The sequence below is a fragment of the Pyxicephalus adspersus genome, chromosome 10, assembly GCF_032062135.1.
Source record: "Pyxicephalus adspersus chromosome 10, UCB_Pads_2.0, whole genome shotgun sequence".
In the NCBI taxonomy this organism is placed as follows: domain Eukaryota; kingdom Metazoa; phylum Chordata; class Amphibia; order Anura; family Pyxicephalidae; genus Pyxicephalus; species Pyxicephalus adspersus.
This window is the reverse complement of record NC_092867.1, coordinates 36,970,893-36,989,662: the sequence shown is the minus strand read 5'-3', so window position 1 is coordinate 36,989,662 and position 18,770 is coordinate 36,970,893. Positions and strand designations below refer to the sequence as shown.

General features: G+C 37.1%; 1 protein-coding gene across 2 annotated transcripts in view; it reads left to right on the top strand.

Annotated features, from left to right (window-relative positions):
- LOC140339254 (cGMP-dependent protein kinase 2-like) overlaps positions 1 to 18,770 on the top strand; it is a 91,059-nt gene that overhangs the window by 55,618 nt on the left and 16,671 nt on the right. For both annotated transcript variants that reach the window (XM_072423848.1, XM_072423847.1), the window contains exons 11-16: positions 2,273 to 2,423; positions 5,449 to 5,585; positions 9,433 to 9,522; positions 13,302 to 13,443; positions 13,552 to 13,715; positions 15,260 to 15,382. In XM_072423848.1, the coding sequence (XP_072279949.1) occupies positions 2,273 to 2,423; positions 5,449 to 5,585; positions 9,433 to 9,522; positions 13,302 to 13,443; positions 13,552 to 13,715; positions 15,260 to 15,382 (807 nt within the window). The remainder of the gene's footprint in view (positions 1 to 2,272; positions 2,424 to 5,448; positions 5,586 to 9,432; positions 9,523 to 13,301; positions 13,444 to 13,551; positions 13,716 to 15,259; positions 15,383 to 18,770) is intronic.

Genomic DNA, 18,770 nt, shown 5'->3' with positions numbered 1-18,770 from the left:
TACTTTCACTGCTTGAGACAAATCATCCTTCATTTGTATTTCAAACACACTGAAGCTCTCACAGTGGGAGGATTTCAGCAGTGCCCATTCAAGAGAAAAGAGGACAGGACTGTGGCCAGGTGCTAAAATAAAGATAGAACCACCTGGTGACAGCCGTAAAATGCCGGTTCTTCTGTCTTCATGATGACTGGAGGTTGGAGATCTGGATACACATAGGATAAAAAGTGATCTTTTTTCTATTATGAATAAAAATCATAGCTACAAAAATAGAAGGAAAAAGGTCATCATTACTTTATTCTTTATTCTCAAGTTTCATTAGGGAGTGACTTCACCGGATGCTACAAGAACTCTTTTGTGAATTACATAACCACCATCATATGCAAAGGACTCTTGCCTCTGAGCTAATAACTCTCCATATAATGAGACATATAGTTTTCCTATAAGGACCCCCTTGGAGAAGTAATATGAAGCCATTTATATTCCTGCCAAGTTCTGTGCTTCATTTCACATCTAATGCATTTTGTATTGGAGATTTCATTCTAGATGTTTTCCACTGGGGAATAGTGTTTAGCATTTCTCACAGTAGAGGAGTGCTCAAAGATGTACTCAAAGTCAAAGGGTCTGACATATCTTGAGGATCCTCAAAGTTGGCATAAAAAAACAAGCATTTAAAAAAAATCACTTTTCACACACCAATCACTTTCAGTTTGCCTTTAAGGGTTTAATATATGGTATAATTCTGAAAAAAAAATCCAGTTTGTGATCTGGCAGCTATTGGTGGTAAATTGCAGAATTCAACGTTGATTGTTCATATTCATAGCTACCCATGTTTTACAGGTATTCCTGCAATCTCTACTCTCTGCTGTTCTTGGGGTGATTAGAGCTTGTTACCTATCTTATTGGCAATGATAATCAGATTCAGATTATCTCATCCTATGCTTTTTTATGCACCTTCAGGACATGTTCAAAAAACTTTGCTGGATATAATGAGGACTATGCCCGTTAAGCACTCATGATGGTTCAGTTAACCAATTAGCTGCAAGGGATGCTGGATTCACATTGTTGATGAAGTTGTATTGCGTGTTACCAGCATCAAATGCAGTCTCAACTTCCAATAAGAGTTCATTGTGGACACAGCTTTAAATATTAAGTATATGCTTTGTAAGCACGGTTACAAGACTTCTCTAGAGCTGCCCCAACTCTCTGGAATGGTCTTCCTCGTCCTATTCTGCTTACTCCTACTTTCTGCTCATTTAAAAGAGCGCTCAAAACCCATTTTTTCAAACTTGCCTACCTGTCTTCTTCTATCATTTGAAACCACCACTACTTCCCACCACTACATATCTCCCATCCTATTGTGTGTGAAATTCCCCCACCTACTAGACTGGAAGCTCATCAGGGCAGGGTCCTTCCCTCCTGTATCACTGTCTGTATTAGTCTGTCATTTGCAATCCCTGTTTAATGTACAGCACTGCGTAATATGTTGGTGCTATATAAATCCTGTTTATTATTAATAATAATAATAATAATAAAGTAAGAGAAACCCAAATATGTGTGACATGATTTCAGGATCCACATTATCATTGTGTACCCTGAAAAAAGAGGTTTGCTATTAGGCACAGTATAGACTAGCAAGGAAACAATATTTTGGAGTGGCACGTTCCTGAAGGAAGTTTATTTTGAAAAAGTTTAATAGAAATGATTGATGTGGGTCTGCCAGCTAAACAGTGCAAAACAAAATTACAAGCTGTTTCAGCCTATTGGAATATTTTTGTCTGTAACTGTTTTTTTTCTCTTTTTATTTTTTTTTTGCTGTGGGGTCTACTATATAAAATATTTTTTAAACAAGAATGTCATGTTGCATTCTACAGGATTTTTTAACCTTAATAAAAAATGCATAATGCAAGGAAATTATTCTTAATTAGTTGTTTTCTATGTATTTCCGAAAAGTATAGCTAGCAAAATAATAAGTCAAGAAATAACTTTAAAAAAAGCATGGTGTAAAAATTGCACAGAAAATGTATATAGATGTATTGGAAACCAGTCAAAGTTCATAAGCACATTGCTGAGTCCACATATTTCACCTTCATACAGCATAAAAAAGCCTTTGAAAAACATTTTAGATGCTGCAAAATGTTGAATATTTAAAACTTTAATAGTCTTGCTGTAAAACTGTAGGTAGCAATGACATTATCTTAGTAGAGAGATGAATGGCTTGCCTCATTTTATGAAAAGGAATTATTAGTAATGGTAATAGATTTTTCTCTTGCAGGAAAAAGAGCCTTCATCATTCCATTTCCAGAGATAACTCCGAGGTCAACCAGCTCAGAGAGTTGGTATCCAGGTTCTCCAGCACTTCTCCTTTCCGTTACCTGGATGTTATCACCACACTTGGGACTGGAGGATTTGGGCGTGTAGAGCTGGTAAGATATGTTGCTGTTGCCTAGTTTTGAACGTGCGTGTTTTATTACACGTATATAAATCCATGAGATAGCAGAGTTTCATTGCGACAATAACTTATTTTTTATGAGGATATTAGTCACTGTGCTGTATCAGACACACAGCCCTGCTGCTAGGGAAATAACACTGACAATGCCACCAGCTCCTCAGACCTTGTTTAGCCCCAACAACAAAAAAGTCCCAAATTTGTGTAAAATGCATCAAGGCATTGCCATGCTCTCTTGAATTACCTGTGCTGGGATATGAATAAAGAATATGGGAAATTGCTGATAACTTCTCATTTGTGAGTATTTACAAATTTTGTAGCAAAATACGATTTTGATGATAACTTTGTACAAGTAAGTATGAGCAAAAAATAGCATGAACAATGCTGCACTTCTTAATCTACCTACCCTTGGTCAATAGGTTATAGATGCTAATGAGATACAGCACTCCTCTGGGAGATCATAACAAGCCACGCTCAGATTTGTTGTATTCTTTGTAAAAAACTGAATATATAGTCTTTCTAAATCTGACCATATATGTTACAGTCAGATTGTACAGTACAATATCCTTTAAATCTACAAATGGCTATGAGGTGCTTTTGTTTTTGACAGAATACAAATGATAAAAAATTATGAAGTCCCTCACATTGCATAGTTTTTTGTCTTTTAAGATTAACAAAACAAAATTACCAGGCAGCTTAAGGAGAACTCTAAGATATCATTGCAAAGGACTGCCTGAGGTACATGTAATGTGCTCATTACACTTATGCTAACCATATACAGATTGCCGTTAGTTTGACTGATTTTTTTTTTTACTTCAATATGATTCGATTTTTTGATATCCATGTCCATTGATAGCCAATTGATCATTCTGTCAAACACGGAAATTGATTCATAGTCCAACAAGGAGAAATGCAGTAAAGATAAGCAAATCTGCGCATATGCCAAAATTAGATCAAACCGTAATCACTCAAGAGGTTTAAAGAAAAAACATCAAATACGGATGGATGTTACACTCTATATTTTTTGGTCAATCAAATTTTAAAATTCTAAATCAATTTATGTTTGATTAATTGAAGCCATTCAATAGACTGCGCAGTCAAACCACCTGTGTATGGCCAGGAGGTAAAAAATGTGCTGCAGTTTTTTTTTTAAGTTGCAGCTCCTGGCCCTTATGCTTGTGCAGCACTATTATTCACAGCCTGCTTTCAGTCACCATGTGTTGTGATGGAATGTGTTGGTCCTATAGCCTTCTGTTCCAGCAATTAATATCATTCAAATAATGCCCAGGGAGCTGAAGCAGATAGGTTCTTTATGTACACAATGACCTAAGGGGTAACCGTTTTCTGTGCTAATCAGATCTCTTGGGCTGCTAGATTCCAATTTTTCTCTGGTACTGCAGAGAAAGGCTCCTTGTTCACAGCCTATGATAAGTCATCCAGCACACTCTGATAAGCGGATCAGCAACCTAAAAGATCAAACAGGAGTCTGGAAAAGCCAATAGGAAAATGAGTACAGAGAAGTGGCATTCCATGAATTGCACCATGAAAATGCTTACATCTATTGTCTTCATAAAAATTAAATCTGCAGCTGGGTGTAAAAATACTCTGAACATTTGCAGTGTGTGATTTAGTGAGACAGAATGTCTTTTTTTCCCAGCAGTAGTTCTCAGTATGTGCTATACGTACCTCCAGGTGTGCTTCTGACAGGTTCAGGCGAATCTACTGCATGTCTCAGTGTAAACTCATTGTATGGATTTTAAACTAAAATCCATATTTCACCTTATACATAGATGGATTATAAATATGTTAGAAGCAGAAGCACTGCATTGTCTTATTTTAGGAAAATACCACATAAGCATGTAAACTCTCAGATCTCTGTCTCTCTTTTTTGTTTTGACATGTAGTCCTTAATGAAGGTAACTTCTTAATCCATGCTTTCTTGTACATTGCTGTGTATTTATTTATTTTTTTGTTACATGCTTTTTCATGCTGCTGAATCTGTGTCTATATATAATAGCTTTGCACAATTTCTCTTTGCCAGACTGCCTAAACATTTGTAGTTCGTCTTATGGTTGGGCTCAGTGATTCGTTGATAGACAAGTTTTCTCCCTAGCGTTTTTTATTTCAGTTTTCTGAAAGACTGTATTGTTTTGATCACAGATTTCCATTCACATCATGCATTCATCCTACCATCCACCCAAACAAGAGAGCTGCTGTACAGAATCATCCTTACAGTATTATTTGCCACCAGCATGCTTCAAAGTATGTATGGTGTTATGATTTGTAGAGTTTGACATATGCCTCAATATAGAGAAGGCACTTTGTGGTTGTGTTTAGGAGGGATAATATATATTGTGTTTAGGAGGGATTAGAGACCAAACGTCTGGCCACGCCTGAGCCTCTAGCGCAGGGGAACCCCTTGAAAGGAAATTTAAGGTCTTAAGGGACCCTTGTTAAAAGAACTATATACATTAGTGTTGTGGTCAGTAGGGAGAATGCCTCTTACACTGCTGGCCAGTGGGAATAATATGACCCTTACAGTCAGCCAAAAAGAAGATTGGTGTAGGCGGTAACTAAACCGAGAGGCACCAATTGCTCTGTGCTCAATAAACCCCTAGCAACCTCTGGAGGAACCCTGCTTAAGAAACACTTCTCTAGTGGATTTAAAAAATACTCTTCAGTGATGGACCTTGGCCAGCAACAGTGCACTGTGCATTCTGTGAATGGCCAGTGGCTGGCTAATGAGAGAAGGGGGAATACAAGTGACAGCAGTGCATACCTGAATGAGAGCCACTAATTCTTACTGTCAGAGCTCTGGAAGTACAGGGGAGCAGCATTGTTTGTAGGCGCTAAGCTGAGAATGTTTCTTTATTTGCACAACAATGGGGACAGTTGGTGGGGGCACCCAAAAGGTAATGTTTAATGCTAAAACTATTTTGGGTATTTTACTCTACCTGATCAGTTTTTACAACCAATACAAAAATATATTTGATACATTTCAGGTAAAATTAAAGGATGAAGATATGACCTTTGCACTAAAGTGCATCAAGAAAAAGCATATTGTGGACACACATCAACAAGAACATGTGTACTGGGAGAAGAATATTCTGCAGCAGATAAATTGCTCGTTCATCATCAGGTACCTGACCTTTTTTCTCCTGTAACATATGTGTGAACCTGTCATTTTCACTTCACACAGCAAACAAGGCAAATAGGGTGAAAACAAGACAGCACAGAAAATGTCTATTGCCCATTGTTAATTATCTTGTATTGCCCCGTGTAATTGGCTCTATGCTGATGTAAGTAGATGATTCTTTGGGGTCTATTTAAAAAATAAACAGGCCATCAAATGAAAGATTACCATTTTTTTTCTTTTCTTACCACTTATTTTGCTGTCTAACAGTATTTATTGACAATTGCCACTAGGACTGCATGTAAGTGTGGGGCCACGGTGCAAGTCTATATACTTCCATATAACCAGCAGTTACGTATTGCTACTATGTCATAAAATACTGATCAGGGTGTTTGTTTTAAACATCCTAAACTCTGTTGTAGCTCATATGGCAATCTTAAAATTGACAAGCTAACTGTTAGCCACTGGATGGCCAAGGTGATTTCTTTCCCTCAACAGTGAAGGTAGTGATCTGCAAAAAGTGACGATCCTACTAAGAGGTGGTGATCTTTCAGCATCTTTCACATTGTTTTGTGTATAAATTACTCTGGCATACATAGGATATTTGCTCTTTTATAAATGAACCCTTTATTTTAGAATTGTTGCTGTGGTAAAGGGAAAACAACAGCTTGATGACATAATTACTTTATAGAACATGTGAATGTTTTGAACTGGTAATCACCAGGAAATGATGGCTCCGGTGTGTTTTTATAATGAATGGCTTGTGCCAGCTGCTTGATTCCAATGACTCTATCCACACAATGCAGATTCTGTCCTATTCAGCAATACGTGGACTAATAAGTAGTATTAGTTATACACATTTTTAATCCAAACACAGATATGAGCTTTGCTGTGTTTTTATTAATAGGGCTGTTTGTTGTATTTTATCTAACAAGGCTGTTGTGCACAGCATTGCAACATATTCATTATTTTATGATGAGGTACCAGGAAAGAGTTTTCCTGACTAGACAGCTAGGCCAATCCATCTGGCATATTGAATGTGTTATATTTTTATTCAGGGTAGCTATAAACTTGTATATCCAAGTGCAAACTGATATAAAGATTCAGTGTAATCTAGTTTTACATTCATTACACAATCTTATTTTTTTAATTCCTAAATATCACCTTTATCTCAGTACCAGCCTTCCATAACACCCCATTACATTTAGAATACGAGATGACCAGGGAACAGTGTTCAAGCACTGCTAAATTACACAGTGCTGTGGGGAGTCCTAAATGAAGAGCACAGAAACTACCACATAAGTGAAAGGAGTGATATTTGTCCATAATTATCCTATCACAATCTTCAGCAAACAGCACTGATAAAAATTCAGGCCAGAAGACATTTTGCCATATAAAACATATTTACACATTTGTTACACCTTATTTGCCTACACCTATATTTGAAGTAACAACATAAATATTTTCTAGTATCTATCATGACTAATTTAAATTGCATTGATATTACTTGGTAATTTATATTACAGTAATTATCAGTAAATGATAACCTTAAATTGTGCTGCAAGAAGCCCTGAATCTTAATGGCATCATTTGTTTGTTACATAATAATAGAGCAACTACTTTTATTTTTATGTTGTACTAAAGATGTTTGTACATTTGCAAGTTATTTGATGCATTAAAAAAATAATAATTGCATGTGCACAATACATTCCAGTGCAAACACTGCATTGAAGATACTACATTGCTCATGTTAAGTCAATGTAAACAGATTCTCCCCCTGAAAACATGTATTATATACACAAACATTTGTTAGAGAGGACCTGTCATGTGTAAACTGTGCCTGGAAAAGGAAAGCAGTTGATAAAGAACCAGTCACTAGTATTGCCTATAGACTCCCTGCTGCTGCTCTGTTTTCCCATCATATTTGCAATGCTTTGTGCCTCTATGTGACTGCCACCATCTTGGTTGAGGTGCTTGGCTCTGCTTGCCATGTCGGAGCTGCCCTCCTAAAGACTGCTTAGGAATAACTGGTCAGGGGAATATTCAAGACACTAAAAGAGAGGTGAAGGAACCGCACATCCACATAATGGATGAAATAAAGGCCGGAAGATTGTTGCACTGCAGGAGAAGTGAGCAGCACAGTGGTAACATCACCAACTCATGCTCCAAATTCCTATGACACAAGCTGTCAGCGGCAGACATGCCTTAGATCAGGGGTCCCCACCACCAGTCTGGGGACCAGTACTAGGCTGTGAGCTCTTGTCATCTGGGTTACAGCAGTCTTTGCTGTGACATTAAGGATCATGGGCCTTTCTCCTGTCATTTTGTTCAGCCAATCACCTAAGCTGACTCACGTGTTTGACTGACTGAAATGACAGAAGAGAGGAGACTCGAGAGGAATTCGTTCCAGCTGTAGCAAAGACTGCTGCAGCCAACAAGGATGGCTGGAGACCATTTTTTCTCTCACCCTATCCCCTCCCCAGTCTGTGGGAAAAAAATTGTTGTTTGAAATAAGTCTTTAGTACAAGAAAAGGTTGGGGACTGCTGCTCTAGATGACCCTTCTTTGCAGATTAACTGCTATGAGTAATACTACTTTACAGTGCCTAGGCAGGAAATGCACTGGTAAAATAAATTCAAGACAAGGGTAGACTTTAGTTACTGGTTAAACACAATTTACATTTCCTAACATTCACAATACATTGACAGAAAATTACTTTTAAGAGCTCTATTTTCTAAAGCAGTGAATCTGACATTGACCAAACATTTACTGTCTGTGAATGCTTAGTTGAAGTCACATTCACTGCTTTAAGTAAGTGTCTGGACTTTATTCACATACTGTACTAGATTTATTATCCATAAATCTTAGGAGCTGGGTTCTAGCACTTTAGAATCACATATGCAAATATATTTTTGTGTTGCTCCACTGAATCTGTGACATTTTGAATTATTATGACTTCGGTGTACCTGTGGGATCTCCATAACCGGGCGAATGAAGCAATAAACAGCAATAATACCAGCAGCACAATTAAACATTTAATGTGAAATAAATGGCAGCAATAAAATTGTCTCAGCTTACACCTAAAAGGGAGCATTCCACAATAATTAGCTTGCATTTAAAGTGTAGATTTCTGTAAGTTCTGGATTCCGTTTGTTCACTTAGTGGACTCATTTCCTGGAAAAGTAACATGGCATACATTGCCATATAGCTCTCTGGGTATCTACCAATTGTTCTCTGGTGACATTTATTGAGCAGGTGGTGACCAAGAAACGAATACCTTGCCATGTTTCTGAATATATCAGGTGTTCTTGTTTTTTATTTATTTTATTTTTTTTATAATTGCTATGATATCTCTTATTCTACTGGAAACCATGGGTTCATTTATTTGGCATCAATATTTCTTACATACACTAAACAGTTTCCTTTTATAGACATTAGTGGTACTAAAACAATACCATGGACTTCTTGGGGATAATAAGAGGATGACTGGTGTCTATGTCAAGAAGAGATAGTGTTGATTAAACTATGTATGCATTGTTTCACTGCAGTTTCAGTATATGAAATGACTCAGAGTTTAATATGAACAAATAGTGCCAACATGTCTTTTTCCTAGTAACCTGTATAGTCAGTATATTCAGAGTAGCATCTATTCATTTCCAGACTGAACAGATGTTTTTACAATAGAAATCTCTAATAATTATAATCTGTTACAGTAAATATACAAGACGGCTTGTAAATACAAGAGACGTGGTATGTTATTAATGACTTGAAGCAGGACTCTGTTTTGCTGATCTAAATTCTTGGCAGCTTAATTTCAGTGACAGATGTCAGGCTTTTTCCTCCCCATTCTGCAGGCTCTACAGAACTTTCAGGGATGCCAAATATGTCTATATGCTGCTGGAGGTGTGTCTTGGAGGGGAGCTCTGGAGCATTCTACGAGACACGTGAGTTCTCCTCAGTAAATGGTATGCTCTTGGAAGTGTATTGTATTTTTTTTTTAATTGTTTTTGCCCATGTAAATTTTTGGATTTTTCCAAAACATTCCTGCTTATGTATGTGGGAGAACATACAAAATCCAGTGCGTAGAAGTATAATGAATCCAACAGCCCAGTGATTTTATACCTCAACAATAAAAACTCTACAAACATAACGTAATGAAATTATAATCTTTATATTTGTTGTAGGATACTAAATCTAGCTGAGCACTAACACCGATGTGTGAAAATACTATGACATTACAGTTGTATTACATAGTTACCTATTGATTTTTTGTCTTATTATGCTAATTCAAGCTTGTGAAGTAAAAACTATTTAAAGTTTAGCTTGTTGCTATTGGGACCTGTGGATGAATCTTTTCAAAGTTTTCTGCTGTCAGTTGCAGAATTTATACAGAACTTTACCTTGTGAAAATGATATTCTGGGTCTGCTTCCACTAAGTACGTCATTAAGTATGTAGGTGCTTGCTGTGTTTATATGGGCTTCCTAAATTTCTCTGTGTGATTTCCTACCCCAACTACTATATTACTATTACCATACTATACAGCTATAAAACACATGGTCACTTCCACCCAAATTGGTTTTAATGTGTTTTTGTAAAACTGAAACTCTTCATTGTAAGCTTTTTGAGACCAAGTACTGATGTTATTGATTACTGGAACAGTACAGCTCCCTCAGCTATGCCAGTTTTATTTAAAATAGGAACATTTATTCATTTTATGATGGGAGAGCTTACCCATGACAATATAGTTAATTCATAGTTCATAGTATAGTCAGCAGCATTATATATACAAACATGGATAGATGCAGTAAGCAGTGGTGATAGGACCTCTTTTAGGCCTTTATTGGTAACTTCTGTCTCAGCTCCCCTCCCTTTCTATCCTGGTCTCACAAGAGGTGGAGTATGCGGGAAATCTCTCCCAGCCAGCAATGAGCTATCCAAAAAAGGAAAAATAAAGTTTTCATTGAACTTTAGTTTAATGTCTTTCATTTTTATGCAGACTGCAGATCTTTTTTCTTCCTCATGGTTTCTAACATAGCTGTTGGCGCAGCTGCATTTTCTAAAAAGAAAACACAAAGTTAAAAAAAAATGGTCATTTATTTTGGTTCCACTTTCAAATGCATTGTGAGGGCTTTTTTTATTTCTATAACTAAAATATTATACAATGAAATAAGAGCTTATCCAATCACTTCTCTGTGGTAGCACTCTGTTATATTAACCAGGCCAAATTCCTCTGAAAAAAAACGAAATGTAGGATGTGATGTCACTTTATGCTGAGAAGTGCAGACTTCATGTTCTTGTTCAACTTTATGTTCTTGGTGAAGATATTATGGTATTGATTGTTTAAGTGTTTTGTCTGGGCTGTTACAATTCTTTGCGATTGTCTGGATATTACAGCAATAGGGGTTAAGTCTTTCTTTTTATCTTAACCCTTTGAGGACTGTGTTCGGAAGTCTGCCTTGATGAATGCCTTTTGAAACAAAATAATGAAATCCCTATCCTGTAATCCTCAGACATCCCTCTGAGTATATTTTTACTTCGTGCTAAGCTCACACAGTGATTTTTCTCTGAAGAGAGGCTCACAAAAACTCAACTGTTCTTCTTATTAACTGTAAATATGTAATAAATTGTACACAAGTCAAAGAGCTACGGCAAAATAAGACAGTTGTTTTAAAACGGAGTAACACAGTTGTGAAACAATGTAAATATAAGTATTCTACTTTTTTTGGTAAAGTTAATCTATTTTATTGGTTGAGTAAAGAAAGAATAAAACCACTGTCAGGATTCATTGTTTTCTGAGTACCCACTTGATGATTTATTCTGTCTGTTCTAATAATCATCCTCACCAGGACTGAAAGGGAGGTAACATGAAAAACTTTATATTTGACCATTCTTTTAGACACTTGCCTTAAAAAGATTTGTATTTATGTATGGTTTTGTTGAAAGCATAGAGAGTAATGTAAATTTTCCCAAATGGACATGGATGACCCTATCCCCCATACTGTCACCCTAAAAAAAGACCTCTCTATTGCTATAAAGTACTGCCCTTTATATGCCTTACATCATTTATCCAACTTCTTGTGAGCCCAGAATGCCAAGGATACAACCTTTACATAGCGCCATACTCTGTAGCTTTCTGGATCCGGCCACCACTGAGGAAAGAAGAGAATAAAGAGGACTATCTAGGTCTAACCTAATCATTACAGATCTAGCACATTTTTGGTGTGCAGGTTTGTGTCCCCGGTAAACAAGCAGAGAACAAAGAGATCCATTCTATGCTAAAACTAATCCTCATGCTTTTCTAAATCTCAGGTACATTGAGAGGGTGCCATTACCAAGCTAACTGGACTTGTTTTTCACAAGTGCCTAACTTTTGTTCCTTGTGCTATTTGTAGAAAAGCTTTGCAAATCAGGGATATCTTGCATTTCTGGAAAAAAAAAAATACCAGTTCTCCGAACAGTTAGTACTAGCATATGAAACCTTTCACTCATTGCTTACTATTTAGAAATGTCACATTTTAGTAGTCACAAGAGACAACTCAAAAAGCGGATGCATTAGACTTAATGCATGATACTATATGATAATGGAAATGCCTTGAATGAAACTAAGTACAAGACTAGGTGGATAAACAGAATAAAAAGAATCAAGATATCTTAAACAATTATAAGAAGTTGACTATACACTTGCATAAAAGGTGGAAACCATGGTTTGGCAGAAGTATAGAAAAAGAGAAGGATTGAGATATTATGGTGACTGGCTACCTAGAGAGAGGATAATAATAGACATGAGTGTAAATTTGAAAGCAAGTAGGCGAGGAATGGGGCAAGTGTATATGGAAGATATCTATTTGGTCTCCAATCACATAGCCCAGGTTTGATTGTGTAGAGAATAAAGAAAGATACTTTGGAAGAAGTAGTAAAAACTGGACATGTTATAATGTTGCTAAATAATCAAGTGAGGTTTTGTTAGAGGTTGTGTGTTCTGCAATAGGACCAAAGTGGTCATATGTAGCAGTCCAGGGAATCCTTGCAAATTGCTCTTGTGTCTTCCATTTGGGCTGCCATGTTGACCCTATCTTTCCATTTAACAATTGTGGGAAGTGAAGGTGACTTTAAATATATTGGTAGCTTTGCTTCATTTAGGAGAACAGATTTTTAGTCCGTCAGTACAGGTCATTTTCCAATGTTTTTGTGGCTCATTGTTCATGACCAAGGATAACGTTTTTCAATAAAATTAGTGGATTAGTTAACCTTTAGTGCATTGATCCTCAAATGCAGCGAAGAACGGTGCTGTTACGCATAGAGGACCTCCTACGTTCGGGTTGTAGAAGAAAGGAAGAATATTACTAAGGGGACGTCAGAAATAGGGGTCCATGTCATCTGCATGGTGACAGACTGTGTGTAAAACATATGCCATGGAAGAAGGGTAAGCAGGTGTACCCAGGATCTCTTTCAGTCCAAAGGAGGGAAACAAATTGTTTTCTCAGGCCTTCCTCAAATTTATCCATGCCCGTTTTATTCTGGGTGGGGTACTGTTATTTTTCTTTTTTGGCCAAAAAAAGAAAAACAGAAGGAAATAGAAGCCAAATACTGCAATTATCCAGTAATCAGTTGGGCTATGGGTCTTATGGCTGGTTTGTGCAAATGGAAACCACATTTGTAAAATCTTTTTCTTAAAAAAAAAAACAAGTAATTTATATCTAAATTCTGTATTTCTACTTTTAGGGGATTTTTTGAGGAAGGGACTGCCAGATTTTGCATTGGATGTGTTTTGGAAGCCTATGACTACTTACACAATCGAGGAATTGTCTACAGAGACCTCAAGCCAGAGAATCTCCTTCTTGATTCTGAAGGATACATCAAAATGGTTGGTATATAGATGAAATTTGACTATTCACAACATAATTGGTCATTTTAACAATGAAATCAATGATGGATAATTCATGATAGATAAATTGTTTTACTTGACTTCTAGGTAGATTTTGGTTTTGCAAAAAAGATTGGGGCAGGAAAAAAGACCTGGACATTTTGTGGCACCCCAGAGTATGTGGCCCCAGAGATTATCATGAACAGGGGACATGACTTTGGAGCAGATTACTGGTCTCTGGGTATCCTCATCTACGAGCTTTTGACAGGAAGGTAAGAATAACTACTAATTTGTCTGTTAGTTCTAAATATTTAAAAAGAGAATGATGTGTGACATCTGAGATCTGACTCTTGTGTTGCAAGTGAGTGGACAGTGACAGAGCCACCATACCACCCATTTGTAAACACACCTACCACACTCAATACTTGATACGCAGTAGTAGCAGGGACATCACCCCTGTGACCCATAAAATTATGGAGGAGGACAGCAACCAAACAGGCAGTGGCATAGACAGGAGCCAGAAAGCCTTGAGTGGTTGCTCCACTCTCAAGGGAGGAGACTTGTTGGGCAGAAGTAAACCATACAGGAGCGGAACAGAGGTGAGCAGTGCAGAAATGTGCAGAGATAACCGTGCAGGGGGTAATCAGTGCCTTTTTTAAATTGTTGAATGCATTTTCTAAACCTTTTAAAAAACTTAATTTTACAAAAAGTAATAATTTGGTCATACTTTCACAGGTCAGTTTATTTGGAAAACACAAGGGACTCTATTTATAAAACAGGGAATTTTATATCCCCTCAAACATATGTATATCCAAGAATGTATATCTTTATTAATAAAACAGGGAATGTCAGATTCCCTGTTTTATAAATATAGCCTATTGTTTTCAACAAATAAACTGAACTGTGAAAGTATGGATCATTCCAACATGCCTTATTTTCATCCTCTAAAGAATCAAAAAACATTGAAAGCTCTCAGTTCTTCATCTTATAGTTTCTTAGTAAAATATCTAAATGCAGTGTAAGGAAAAATCCATTCCAAATATATTTATGATGACTTCTTACTTATTTACACCTTTCATAAAAACAGTATAAAATTCATTATTCTATTTCGTTGTGGAAATGTCATAAAAAACCTCCACGCTGTAAAGTTCTATAAGCCAGCTGCAAGATGCATTTGTTTCCTTTCTGCATCCCTCCCTGGTCACCTGCAGACACTATTTTTAATTCTTTTTTTTTATTATTACCTTATTTCAGGTGGTTTGTAATGATTGCCTGAGCATAAAGGTTTAATTTAAGAGTTACCTAAATGTTGCCAGCAATTGAACATACAAAATACAGTCTGTAAAGAATCAGTACTAGACTCCCTTTTTTAGCTTCATGTACCTTTCTTTTAACATCTTTTGTCTCTTATTATTTTATTTCCGACTATATCCTTTAGAAGACCTACTGTATATTATCAAATCAATTTGGTATTGCGTGTTATTTTAAAAGTACCATGTCTTAGCAATTGATACTTTAGCACTGTGATTTTTGTGAGGATGGCTTTTTAAAATAAAATGAATTACAAATATTAATGACACTGTGTATAAATACATTATTATGGGATCTCCCCTAAAATAAACTTTACAAATTTCTTTATTTAATGCTGATAAACAAGTTCAGATGTCAGATTTACTGCTTTATAAATTGACCTTCTAATGTATCCCATTATTTTCAGCTCCTTGATTCTGATTGGTTGTTGTTTATGTTTATTAACATGCATTTTATACTTTTACTACCAAATGCTGTTGGGATATTGATTTTCCTTTTTTTTTAGCCCACCTTTCTCAGGGACAGATCCCATCAAAATTTATAACATGGTGTTAAAAGGAATTGAAAAGGTTGACTTCCCACACCGCATTGGACGTCGCTCTGAAGATCTGATCCGTAGGCTGTGCAGGTAATGGGAAGTTATGGCTGCGTGTACTGAAGTTATGTGGATAATGGAGATTGTGTGTCATCAGAAGGGTTCAGTTCAGCCATTTACCAAAATGTAAAACTGGACGATAGAAAATGCCATGAGGTTAATAGAAAAAGTTGTATTTTAAAAGTTTCTTGCTGTAGGGAGATTATAGCCACCTCTGAGGATCGCCAGGCAGGTGACAGCAGAAAAGCTGAAGCTTATTTATTTTTAACTGCCCACTCTGCCCACTTCATTTAACCTGGAAGACCGAGAACAATTTAATGCTGTGGTGGACCATCTTGACTGGAGGCACATATTGCAGCAAAAATGCCTTTTTTGTAATACTGGGTCCCATAATAAATAAAAATAGCTCTACTTTGAAAACATTTTTGTCAGCTTGCTTCCTGTCACCTTCTGATTGGAAAATGAAGAATGAAAAAGCAGCTGCAGCAAACTAATAAATCCTTAGTTCCACTCACTCTCCTCTCTCCTCCGGTCAGCTAAGTTTATACAGTAGAATCTAATTGGTAGATTGGTATCAAAATTAGGTTCACATAATTCAGTTGGTTGAACAAAAAGATTGCAAAAAATTTGAGGAACTAAAGACTTTTTTTACACAATCACTTCACTTCAGGGGCTCAAAAGTAATTGGACAATGGATTTAAAGACTGATTCATGGGCTGGTGTGGGCAATTCCTTTGCTATGTTATTATCAATTAAGCAGATAAAAGGCCTGGGGGGGGGTTCCTGTATGTGGAAGATTTTGACAACATGCGGTCAAAGGAGCTCTCCTTGCAGTTGAAACAAGTCATCCTTAAGCTGCAAAAACAAAAAAAAAAACAATCCAAGAAATTGCTACAATATTAGGAGTGGCAAAATCTACAGTTTGGTACATCATGAGAAACAAACAAAGCACTGGTGAACTCAGCAACGCCAAAAAACCTGGACGTCCATGGAATTTTGCTTTTTATGCAATCTTTTTGTTCAACCCACTAAATTAAAGCTGAAAGTCTGTAGTTCAACTGCATTTGAGTTGTTTCATTTAAAATTAATTGTGGTAATGTACAGAACCAAAATTAGAAAAAAAGTTGTCTTTGTCCAAATATGTATGGACCTAACTGTATACAATTGCAAATCATTTCAATTGGATTTCCTGGGGTTCAGCTTTAAATGAGACATATACTTGTTACTATACATATCAAATTAACGTTCTACACAATTACTACATTTTATAAAGATTTGGAACATTTTTTTCTCGTATGGGATTATTTTTATTATTACTGAAGTTTCTGTATTTTCAAATATCTTGGCCACTTCAGTTGAAGTGTAACCCTGTCCTTTGAGTGCATTGCAATAAAAGCTGTAAGTGACACAGCACTCGAGGGACTTCTGCCAGTCATTTCCATTAGTCATACACACTTCTGAAGAACAGTCAGCCTGCATGCCTCTATGCTTTATCTCAAAACATCCATTAGGGTCCCATACAGCCCTGATGTACCAAGGCTTTTACTCTTTCACTCAATAGAACAGTGGTGTTTGTGAGACTCTTTTAAAAGAACAAAACCCTTCTGAACTCTGCTATTTGCAGTCTATTTTTAATGTATCTGAAAACCGACTTTTTTGTGCACCACAAACCTTAAACAAAGAAGAGATGGAAACCTTTTAGTTCCAGTCTGTAAAAACTTAAAAGTATTTAACTTCTCTGTGCATATGTAGTAGACAAACCCTCAGTATAGAAGAATTGGGCTAGGCCATTCCACTGGTTTACCACCAAACAGGTATTATTACCAAAGCGCACAATCAGATCGGCAATTCACATTATTGGGCACTGTCAAGTTTTATATAAATAGGCCATGGGCACCATGTAACTGTGTGTACACAAGCCCTGGGCACTTCATTGACCTGCAGGCCACGCTCATTGTTCCTGCCAACCTCTGACCAAAATAGAATGATAATTGCGTATTAATAAATAATTGCATCTGTTTGTTACCAGCCATTTGTGCGTCACAACTTTTGTATACCTTTTTTATGTGTATGTAAGTTGTATCATACTGTACACGTTAAAGGAAACCTGTCAAAGAAAACTTGTCATTGTTCATCTCCACTGCTGAAAAAGTTTTTTTGCCTGGATGCCCTGATGATTGTTAGCCTTCCATTTATTTAATTTCATTTATATTAATTTATAAAGCAGCAGTGTATGTTCCACTGGGCCACTAGAAGTTTTCCAATAAAAACATTTGTGCTGTATTTATAAACCCTTCTAAATCTGCATGACCAGGACACTGCTTCACATCTCTGATCCTTCTAATAGTGTAGGGTATGTACAATTTATAATTAGTGATGCTTGTAACTTTAACCCTTTTGCTGCTCTGGCTCTGTACAAATTGAGATGGAGGAACATACTTAAAGGTAAAGCAGAGATTGAATAAGGTGGTGGTAACATTCCTCAAAGTTTTGGTCCATATTGATATGGTAGCATCATAAAGTCGCTATAGATTTTTCAGTTGAAAATCTAAGATGTGAATCTGCTGTGATCACATCCCAAAGGTGCCCAATTGGATTGACACCTGATGACTGTGGAGGCAATTTGAGTACAGTGAGCTTAATGTCAATGTCCAAGAAACCAGTTTGAGATTGTTTGAGCTTTGTAATAGGCTTTGGCATTTTAATGATCACATGGTACTGTGGGGGGGCCCAAAGAATGCCAAGAAATTATCCTGTATACCATTACACCACTAGGTCTTGATACCAGGTATAATAGATTTATGCTTTGATGTTGTTGATGCAGTAGAATCAAGACGCATCAGACCAGGCAATGTTTTTTGTGTGAATCGTAGCCTCAGGTGCCAGTTTTTAGTGGACAGGAGTGGCACCAGATATGGTCTCCTGCTACTGAACTCCATCCATGTGCATCAAGGTCATAGTTCTCCCCAGAGGTTTTTAGCCGGTTGCTCCGCCCGGCTGCTTTGAATACCCCGCCCAGCTCTCGGCAGGTCTCATCCTCGGATGCACGGATCTCAGTGAGGCTGCTCTGTGCTGTGTGTCATCCGTTCAGAGGATTGCTGCTGGGATGAGAGGTGAGCACACAGCTCAGCCTTCATGTGAAGGAGACACAGGCAGCCCCGCCCCCATCTCATAGCACGAGCTCGGATTTCTGCCTGTGAAATAGAATGTGCCTACTTCCTGGAGAGTGTTGTTCACTTGGTTGGCTGTTGTGAAGGGGTTTCTCTAGCCCCCTCTAGCTCTGCGTGTGAATTCTGCATCCTCACAGCTCTGTGTGCACAAACCTCCATATCTCCTAATCTGTATGTCACAATGACCTGTAATTTTCAGGGTGTACAGGGGACCCTCATAGATACTAGTTATTACAATTTCAGCCCCCCAG